This window comes from Phragmites australis, chromosome 4 (assembly GCF_958298935.1).
Source record: "Phragmites australis chromosome 4, lpPhrAust1.1, whole genome shotgun sequence".
Classification (NCBI taxonomy): Eukaryota; Viridiplantae; Streptophyta; class Magnoliopsida; order Poales; family Poaceae; genus Phragmites; species Phragmites australis.
This window is the reverse complement of record NC_084924.1, coordinates 26,552,744-26,563,372: the sequence shown is the minus strand read 5'-3', so window position 1 is coordinate 26,563,372 and position 10,629 is coordinate 26,552,744. Positions and strand designations below refer to the sequence as shown.

The 10,629-nt window shown below is 44.9% G+C and overlaps 1 protein-coding gene across 1 annotated transcript; it reads right to left on the bottom strand.

The window, feature by feature from the left end:
* Window positions 1-5,189: 5,189 nt before the first annotated feature.
* LOC133914286 (protein NEGATIVE GRAVITROPIC RESPONSE OF ROOTS-like) lies at window positions 5,190-6,051 on the bottom strand. The gene is made up of 3 exons (XM_062357406.1): window positions 5,578-6,051; window positions 5,302-5,479; window positions 5,190-5,209 (listed from the first exon to the last, which is right to left on the bottom strand). Exons 1-3 carry the CDS (start codon window positions 6,007-6,009, stop codon window positions 5,190-5,192), a joined length of 630 nt encoding a protein of 209 aa, XP_062213390.1. The 5' UTR covers window positions 6,010-6,051.
* Window positions 6,052-10,629: the final 4,578 nt, after the last annotated feature.

Here is a 10,629-nt window from a genome sequence, read left to right as displayed (position 1 = left end):
ACTCAAACCGAGATTCTCTAGCGGATTCTCACTCGGAGACTCCGGCCAACTGGATAGAGTCTAGAGTATCCAGGCTAACCCGGAGACTGAGCTCAGACAACAAAAACATTTCCCGGTGTCTATGAGTGATTGTGTCTCTCATCTTTTGGACCTAAAAGAATATTTTGAGCACTGAGACATATTCAAGACTATCAACATGAATCCCTCTTGATAGTACGGCTATCCTTAACTCAAATTCAAAATTAAAATAAATTTAAACCTATTGAGTAACTATGCCGCTTCTCTTTTCTTTTTGAAAGACGCCAACAACTCTTATCTTGACCAATGGGACTTCAAACCTGTTCATAAACTCAGCAAACCATTAGTCCCTTAATCGTTTATCATTAATAAGCCAAAACCCACTTAGTGGGCCTAGATGCACTTTCACCTACTCGTCAACTCTGACTCTCCCCTTCAGGCGGACTTGCAGGACATACCCTTCTTGGACGTGTTTCGAACCCCCAAGCTGCATAAATCCAAAGGTGATTCAGACACAGAGGAGTTCACTCGTGCATACTTCCTCACCATCAAAGCCAACAAAGGCGGGTAGGCCACCATGGCCAAGTGCTTTCCTCTCGCTCTAGAAGGAGTAGCCCTCCGATGGTTCTATGAGGCCGGGATCGCCTCTCCCATCAGAAGGCTTGCCATTGACCTAGAAGGTATCTTCCCCTCCTAGACCATCTGGTCAAGATCGGTCGCAGCGATGGTCAACTCCCTCAGCACATTGGTTTGCCGAGGGTGCTTCTTGCTGGCACAAGGAAGTTCCACATCCGACGGCGGCCCAGGAAGCGGCGGGGGATCATGGGCCCTGCAGCTCCCGCCAGCGTGGCAGCCTAGTCCGCAGATGCTGCATAGCCCCCTGGCGGGGATCTGGCCATATAGCGAGCGCCAGAACGAGTCATGATGACCTTGGAAATACAGTGGTGAGAATTCGATGGTGATGGTGAGTGGAGGCGCCGTGGCCAATGGGCGTGTTGGCAAGAGCATGGGAAAAAGAGGCGAGAATGTTAGATGAGGACGCCAACCGGCCAAAACTCTTGCTTTTATCCACCCAAGGAGGAGTCGTTGTAGCCTTGAGGCACAGGCGCACATCCTATTTCGTCCCCTTCCCCACTATCATGGGAAAGTGGAACCGCTCTACACGACCCTCCAATACGAACGTGCCACACGTCCCACTACCGCCCGGCCAAACGCAGGATATATTTAATGTTCTCACTCGCAGGTGATGTTAGGCATTCTGCCTATATCACTGGACTGGCACTTCCCAACTCAAAACTACTGGAGGGCTAAGGACCCATGGCCAAGGAGATAAGGATCGCTGGAGGCCCTACTCTGAGTACCGTGAGGACGGTCACATCACTGGCCATCCTCGCTTGGGGATGCTGTTGGGGAGTCATCATCAAGGACCAGACGCCCCCTTGGCTCCGCCAGTCTAGGTCCGAGGACCATCAGGCTCAGGACCCCTCCGGGACCTCATGGCTCCGCAGGGGTCCCGGAGGCCATGCCTTCGGGGCCCTCCAGACCCCCAGAGCCATCGGCCCTTCAAAAAGATCAACCATGAGGGGGCCCGCAGGTCTTCCTCCACTTGCAGCGAAGTGACCGACATTCAATACCAGCCAAGTGGTGGCTACCTGACACGCTGGTGCAAGTGGTGGCCACTTGACACGCTGGTGCAGTGTGGCGTTGGAATAGATGACTGTCGGTGACATAGGAACCAGGGGTCCCCGAGTCCCGAGGCCAGGACAGCAGAATGCCATGTAGCGCCTTCCCTCGGGGACTATCTCCCCGAGGGCCGAGAAAAGCCAGTTCCGGGAGGGGTGCTCGGGGCCATGAACAGTGGTCCCCGAGTACCCAGAGTTCCCCGATGACCCGAGAAGAGGCAGTTCCGGGTGGTGTGCTCGGGGCCATGAACAGTGGTCCCCGAGTATCCACAGTTCCCCGACGACCCGAGAAGAGGCAGTTCCAGGAGGTGTGCTCGGGGCCATGAACAATAGTCCCCGAGTACCCATAGTTCCCCGAGGACCCGAGAAGAGCCAGTTCCGGGAGGGGTGCTCGGGGCCATGAACAGTGGTCCCCGAGTACCCGGAGTTCTCCGAGGACCCGAGAAGAGACATATCTGGGAGGGGGCGTTCGACACTATGAACAGTAGTCCCCGAGCACCCAGAGTTCCCCGAGGACCTGAGAAACCCCTTGCTGGTGGACCCCACAAGGGCTAAGCGGTGAGGTGTCCAATGGTGAGAGGCCCGATACTGCATTTAAGAGGGAGCGTGGCCTGTCACGCTCCCAACCACTCCCCCTCACGCCTATCGTACTGAGTAAGTCAGTCCCTGCCACATCCTGGCAGGAAGGCGTGGGGATATTTAATGTGACGGGTTCCATCACACGTCACCCTGCAGGGCCCATAAGGGAAACGGCTTGGAGATATCGTCGCTAGGCTCGAGGCGTATCGTCTGCCCCCCTGCTATGTCAGACCTGCTCTGACCGAGCGGGCATGTGGGGTTGTTCGGCGGCTGCCCGGTGGGCTCCCCCTGCACCTGCTAAAGTTGGCCGTGATGGGCGACAGGACCGGCCGAAGGCGCATTTTCAACCCCTGTAACATCAAACTGCAGCCCCATAATGGTTGCTTTCCATTTATGGCTCATGGGAACTCGTGCCCCCGTTTCTGGGCACGTCAAGCCTCCCCCAACAGGATAAAAGGGGGGGTGCATTCCATAGAAGACAGAGTCGAACAAGCTGAGATTTCTAAAGAGAAGCCAAGCTGAGTAGAGGTTCACCAAGCTCGAAGCAAGGCCGAAGCTCTAGACTTAGACAAAAAACCTTGTAACATAAGAGATCCAGAGAAAGTCATTCCAAGAGCATTAATAGCATATCATACACACAGGAGTAGAGTATTACGCTCTGTGTGGTCCGAACCTGTCTAAAATCCCTTGAGCATTTACTCTCAATAGCCGACGATCATCCGTCCTGCCTAGATCTCACATATTTGCATTAAATCCACGTACGAGGTAGATCCAGAATTAGCCCTCCGGCCGAATCTCAAAGGGGGTCCCTCAGGATCCCCGCTTGCAGTGTTCACCACCGACAATGACCAGCCGCTAGAACAACCGCCTCACTAGCCGTAGCAATAAATTACAGGATTGTCCCTATGCCTTGTGGCACAGTAAAAAACTTGTATCTCTACTAGCCTTATATGGACATTTTTGTACATTTATACTCTGAATGTTAGTATAAATATAGACCCTTGGTCACCAAATCATGAGAGGCATATTTCCCTAAAGACTCATGATGTTGTATCCATCTTCACTTCTCCTCCAAGCTTGAGTCATTCCTGCCACAATTTGTTCGTGAAAGACATATTCTTTCACCAACAATAATAGTATATTATTTTCAGAGGCAATTTCTTATGTGAACCGCTTCTAGTAATGGACGATAACTTATCTTAAAAAAATTATATTTTTTGTCATATGAAATCGGATGAGGATAAACTTTATATGAAAATTGTATCCCTTGACAATATCTACAACTTTGCAGTTGAAACGTTTTTTTTATTTAAAGTCATTTAGATATCCAAATAATTGTTTGAAGTTTTAGACATAAGATATTAAAAGGAGTGCATGATTATTTCTAAAGGTGGTTACTTATGTGAATTGCATCTGGTAGTAGATGATAGTTTATCTTAAAAAAATTATAACATTTTCATATGAAGTTGGATGGGGACAAACTTTATATAAAAATTGTAGCCCTCCATGAGATATACAACTTTATAGTTGAAAACTTTTTTATTTGAAGTCATCTAAGTGCCCCGATGATCATCTAAATTTTCGGTAAATAAAGAACAAAACGAAAACATATCCTACTGCCATCAGGAAACCCTCTATGGTGGGATGGTAAGGCAGCTTCACGCAAGGGGGCAAGTTTCGAGTTCCGTTCTCAACAACTGCACACGCGCGTATTTGTGAAAAATCGCATGACTTGTGACTTGTGACTTGCGATGGCGCAGTCGCGGGGTTCCTCTGGTGCAAAAAACCGTTTTTTTGGCCAAAAAAATATCAATTTGAGGACTGACTACCATAAGCGGTCCACTTAAGAAACCGCCTGTAATGATCGATTTTTACAGCCGGTACGTTTAAGGAACCACCTATAATAATCGGTTTCCACATGCGGTCTCTTTTGCGTATGTAAAAATCGTCTATTTCCACAGACTTTCAACCAAACACAAGTGGTTAAACACCTATGCAAATGAGTTACTACCTGCATCTAAAAATAGTTTTTGTAATAGAGTAAGCTTCAAAAAGTCCATAAGCTGAAGCTAATTCAAACAACCTTAATGCCACAGGTATGACTTTTGGGATTTATGAGCTGAAACCACTCAAAAACTGATTTTTTGGAGAAGCTCTAATTTGGCCAAAGTGGCTAATAGACATGCTGACGGCCAACCTTCGCTGAAAGCTGATTGGTACTGCTGTTACCTGCCGAATGATAGTTGTATCGGGGCCTCTAGTCATCATACTGTTTTGCATTTTTTTTCTCAAAATTACTTGGCTATGCAGTATGCGCATCATAGACTACTTCGAGTGAATAAACTACTTCACTAGAATGTTCTTGACTCATTAATCACTTGCATATAGGAGCTCATATTTGGCCACGATGTTGTAGAACTAAAAATGTGGTGATCCAGCAAGGTTTACATTGGCATTTGCTAAAGGCTTTTTATTTACAACCTTTGCTTTGGATGCACTTCTTTGCCCTCTTTTTCTCAACCCTTACTCAAGTGCCGAGAGCCTGCTTCCGATCCAATCTTTGCCAAAGAGGTCTTTGGCTTTCCTTCTCTGGCAATTGCATTCGTACCACCTGTGTCAGTGATGGGTGCTTCGATGAAATGTGAGAGTGAAACCCTCTTTCGTTCTCCATCGCGATCATTTGCCAGGGACCCCACATGTCACCTGCAATAATTTTCCGTATAAGTTTAGGATCGTTATCGTGTACAAATTTATTTGGAATGGCAATAAAAATGGAACTGTGTAGGTCAGTTGCATTGTCACTATGGTGCTTCAATTAGCTATATGTGCTAAATATCTTTCACCAATGATTTGTTGATTCCATTAGTCTTACCTATACATCTCATCACCATGATCCTTGTTCTTCTCACTTCATATCTCCAAAACAATGACTGCAAGAAACGAGGAGAGAATTTAATTTCCTCTCAGACACAGAATTGGGACTTTGCCTCAACTGATGTGTTACGAGTAGCAAGGGACTTACATTCAGAATCTGTTCTGTCCCACCTGCAGCTCTCTTCCCCCTCCCCATCTTGGCAGCCACGGCGACGATCACCTCGCCTCTTCCCCTTAGGTCCATCCTCCACGAAGTACTTCTTCGACATTGCTGTGCCGTTGCCGGACCTGGCATTGATCTTCTTCCCCAGCACCGTCCGAAATAACTGTCAACAGAGTCGAGAAGTTCAGAGGACGTTAGAAACACGAGACATAGCTGCATGAAGCTTTTTATGCCTTCCGATCATATGCACACGCATACTACCTTCCCCATTCTTGATTCCACGGGATCCTTCAAGCTCGGCGCCGGCGCGAAAAAGCCGCCATTGAAGACGAACATATTCTTGAGCAGGAACTTGAACGACTTCTGCTTGATGTTGCCGCTGCGGTTGTCAAGCAAGTCCCTGGCCTTGGTCAGTATGATCTTGGTGTCCGGCGAGAGGTCGCCCTCACCCTCGCTGTGCTTCGTCTGAACCCTCCTGTCCACCTCGAGGCTGGACGGGCAGTTGAGGAACCTGTCCAGCGGCGGGCTGTCCGCGTCGGCCCCTGAGCCGCGGGTGCTGGACTTGGACTTGGCTCGCCGGAGGAGCCTCTCCAGGGCGTCCTGGAGCTTCTTCACCTCCTCCACGGCGAACTCCGGCAGGTCCTGCTCCTGCGCCGGAGGAGGCTCATCGTTTCCAAGCGTGCCGATGGACATGAGGCCGGCTTGTGGCCACTGCTCGGCGTTGAGATGCTTCTCTGCTTCGTACACGACTTGGTAGCTCTCCTGGACTGCAGCGCCTAGCTCAAACGCAGGAGATGCACATTTTAGTTTTAGATTGGCAAATGCTCCCGTGCTGATCACACAAACTGCACAGGCAATGCAACGTGAGAATTACCGCTAGATGAGCTGCCGGCTACGCCGCCGTCTAATCTTCTGCTCTCTGTCTTCCCGTTCAATCTGCTCTGCATCCAGTTGATGATCTTCACACAACAAAAACGAACTAGTTAGAATTGTAAGCCAAATTATGCTGTCATGAGCTAGTGACAATTGTTTGCCTACAATGCAAGCCAAGTAGTTTACTTACACCCATGATTGTCTCGTTCCAGGATATTATGAGCTTAGATTCACCTGCGATGACCTTGAGCAATGTTGCAATCTAATGGGAAGGGTAGGGAGTAGAAAAGAATGCTATGGGAGCCAATTGGGCAATGCAAATAGAGGCAGTTCAGATTCAGGTGCTATCTTTGCAGGTCCCAGAGATTTTGTTAATCACAAGTGAGAGTGATGAGTGGGTTGCTACTCTGCTTGCTTAGGTCCCATACCTAGTGAAGGATTATGCTTAAATAGCTCAAGACTAGCACGCTCTAAGCTCTAAGTAGTGCTTGGGTATGATAGGCAATTAGTACTTGCAGCAGACTGTAGACCCAACTATAAGAGTCAGAATAGCTTCAAGTTCAAGGAAACCCATGTCGATTACATTATTCTTCCACGGGCATATTTTGATATTGAAGTGGGCAGCTAAAAGCGCGTTCATGTGTGATCTGAGAAGAATTAGGGAAGTGGTTCCTAGATTTTCCTAGACACGTTCATGTGCCGGTTTGGAAAATCCAGATCCGAACCTGAAAACATTGATTTTGGCACGGAACATATGGGTAAATACGTTTAAATATTTTATTTACTATTTTGCTACTAATTTCAAGAGTGTCGAAAACAAAAAAAAAACATGGAATTTTTGCAGACCAGCGTTTGTTACATCTCTGCAGGATTCCAAGGACAGACACAACTTCATTTGCAACATAATGTTATATCTCTACATAATTCCAAGGCAAACACAGTTTCAGTTCCAAGATAAGAAAAAAAGATAAAATAGTATATAGTGAACTGCAATATTCAGTAAGTACTTGTCTTTTCGTACTAAGCAAATTCGACTGAGCTGATACTAAAAAGTTGGATGCATGACTCCCCTGATTAAAAAAATAAAAATCTTGGGGATTTTTTTAGAATAGTAACATTTGACATTTCACCATGTACGCCCGCACACTTGAGTGATGCCATCCACACGCATACTTATCTCTAAATAGGTGTGGTTTCACACTAATACCAGCCTTCAAAATTATGCCTTTTCATGTATTCTAATCTAAAAAGTTCTAGTAATAAACCACATACTTAGCAGATTTTTTTTTTCTCGGCCTTTTCTACCCTGTTTTCCCTCGTCTTTCCCACTGCCAGTTGCAACAAGAGCAAGGCATGGCCGGTGGAAGGAAACAAAATACTCCCTCTTTTTTCACAACATTTGCCTAGATTTTGGATCCATTGAGGAACTAGTGGTATTTACACATTGTGAGAAGACAAGTTACACATTGCACCTTGCTGTTAAGTGGTTGTCGCATGCCATTTGATAGTGGTAATTAACTTCTCATTAAATCTTGCTTAGTTCAGTTTTCGCCCAACATTTGATGTGGCCATTGTCGTAGTCACTGTAATACTTGTGAGAAGACAAGTGTCCACGCATTCCTCTTGTGCAAACGTGAGATAATTGGAAGCAAATTCTATAAAATTCTATCTAGAAAGACCGTTGTAAGATCCTATCATATCATCCATCACGTAATTTAATGATTAGACTGAAGAGAAGAAAGAGTAAATAAACACATGTCGTATAGGGGAGAGGATCTTTCGTAGAACAAGTTTTCTAAAATTTGCTTTCGATAATCCGTTTACTTCCAGATTAGCGCTTTTTCCTAGTTAGGTGTGATAAGCGGGAGTCCGTGCCGTGGTCATTACCTCACGAGTGATATGTTGTTGATATATTCCAGATTGATGGGGAGCTAGCCTAGAAGATCGATGTGATCCGTTCCGTTCCCCGGGGCGTTATTGACGCATGCGCTGATGCACGCACTTGACCCATTGTTTAGAGTGAACAGCCTATCGGAAATTAGGGCATGCCAAGTCCTAGACGATCGATCTTAAGCGTCTCGATCTGCAACTTTAATTTGGAGTAGCTAAAATTTGTAAAAAAATTGCATAGGTATCTGGAAGAAGAAACTCGGATTTGACTGGGCACATAGCATGGCCTACGTGTGATAATGCTCATCACAAACGTGAAGATAATTTATTCTACTTCTATAGTGTCACAGAAAAGGTACAGTACACAAGCTGCAATCACTTCGTTTTATGGCTCATCTCTCCCATCTAGTATATGAAATGAATGCATCGATCGAATGAAGAGCTTGTCCTAAATGAGCTAGCTAGAGCCCGGGCACCTGCAGAGAGATTTGCATATTTACTGTTTTTAATATAGAGTGATAGCTAATTTATCATTCAGATCCAGTTGCATAGACTCATGTTGACTCATATGTTAGCCTCAGCAAGTAATTGATGTTTATTAAGAGTGGCAAATCAGCAATTTTTCGGCATCTGCGTGCTACAATTATTTGTGTCGGACTTGCTAATCAATGAGATCGGCACACTTGAGTACACATTTTATTAGCGCCATGCCCTTGTGACTGTAGTGCTTAAGGCTTAATGATGGGCTATTAAGGTACCTTGCTGGACTAATGGGGACCTTTCATTATACTCCTTAACCTATACCAAGAAGAGCCCATCTTAGAACGCAAGTTCACTGGTCAACCTTGTAATTTGGCAACGAATGCACCAAATTGATGCTCGGTTAGTCGGTTGGTTAAGAATCATGTCTAGCTGAGTTTAAGGTCCCGTTTGGTTACAAGAAAGTTTCAGATTCTCTGGTGATTCTCTAGAATCCCTGCCAAACGCACTAAAACGTGAAACGTTTCACCTTGAATCACCTGAAACGTTTCTCATTTTTAACACTACGAGGAGAATCACCTAAAATGGTGTTTCACCCGTTTCTAGAATCACTCAGGTCATTTTTCTTCAAGAATCCGAATCCAGAATCCCTGCCAAACGTTTTCAGAAAATTGAAGGTGATTCACCAGAGAAACGTTTCCAGGAAGAATCTGAAACCGAAACGTTTCTAAGAGAATCTGGAGCCCTGCCAAACGAGCCCTAAGTCTCAGATTCCACACGGATACTTACATCTCTTATAAATAATACATTAGTGATCAAAGCATGTTCCACTACTACAGAATTGAGTTTATATGTCGATCTATTACTGTCGGTTCCTCATAGTTTGACAGTGATAGGATATCACTGTCGGTTCATTAGCCGTACGGAAAGAATCAGCCATCGTGACTTATGAATCGGCGGTGATAAGGGTCATCACTGCCGGCTGATGGATTGAGCCGACAGTGATGCATCCACACCTCATCAATACTGGCTTAATCTATTAACTGGCAGTGATATCTCTACATCACTGCCGGTGGATTATATAAGTCGGCAGTGATATCCTCCTCTTCATCACCTTCTTCTACCTCGAGCTAGCAGAGCCATTTCAATACTCTCTCCCTCACAAAATCTCCTATAGCAATAACTACTTCATCTCTTCTCTCGTATTGATTCCTCCACCACTCAAGCTCAATTTTGGTCAAGAAGGAGGTCTAGATGAGCTCTTTCTAGCTATCCAAACAAAATCCCTTCTTTCCTCTCTATTTGCTCATTTGCCCTTTCTTCATTTTTTATGACAAGTAAACTCTAGATTTTTCCCCAACAACAAGCAAGTTTCTAGCAGGAGCCTCTTGAGCTCAAGTAAGTTAAAATCCCTAAGATTAATCATATATTTAGCATTTTAACTCACAATATTATCTGAAAAACCAAAGTTGATCTTATCCCTCTAGAGACCTAAGCAAATCTTCAATGTTGATACTAATTAACCATAAGAATAAATTTCAAAGTCTACAATATAGAAACTTTTGGTATGAACATGTTTATTTTTAATGAATTAGAAAAATTAGCCATGACATTTATATGTGTAGCAAGATCCAATTGTATTTTTATATTTTATTTAATTAGCAACCTCCAATATATAAACTTTAAGAATGGGCATATTTATTTTTCATTTTTCCTTAAGGAGTCCTAGATAATAGTTGAATAATAAAGAAAAATTCTAGAGATGGTACAAACAAATACTCATCGTAAGTAGATGCGAAATCATACAAAATGCGGCTCCTCCAACCTAGGTCAATTGCTAGTAGGAGATGGCGAGATAATTTATTTGTTAGTGATCGCAAAATCTTCTAGATATTTTAAATTTGGATTTACAATAATGATATAATTGTAGATGGACAGAAAATGGATGTACGATGTGAGCCTGTACAAGAACGGCGTGAAGGGTTTCCTGGTAGCATCCGCAGCACACAAGTCAAATACACAGTCTCAATACATGTGTTGTCCATGTGTCGATTGCAAGAATAAGAAGTA

Coding starts and splice junctions, on each gene's coding strand:
- LOC133914286 (XM_062357406.1), bottom strand. CDS start 6,009: ATGTCCATCGGCACGCTTGGAAACGATGAGCCTCCTCCGGCGCAGGAG. Junction 5,480..5,577: donor TGGAATCAAGAATGGGGAAG/GTAGTATGCGTG, acceptor CTCTGTTGACAG/TTATTTCGGACGGTGCTGGG. Junction 5,210..5,301: donor GGACAGAACAGATTCTGAAT/GTAAGTCCCTTG, acceptor CGTTTCTTGCAG/TCATTGTTTTGGAGATATGA.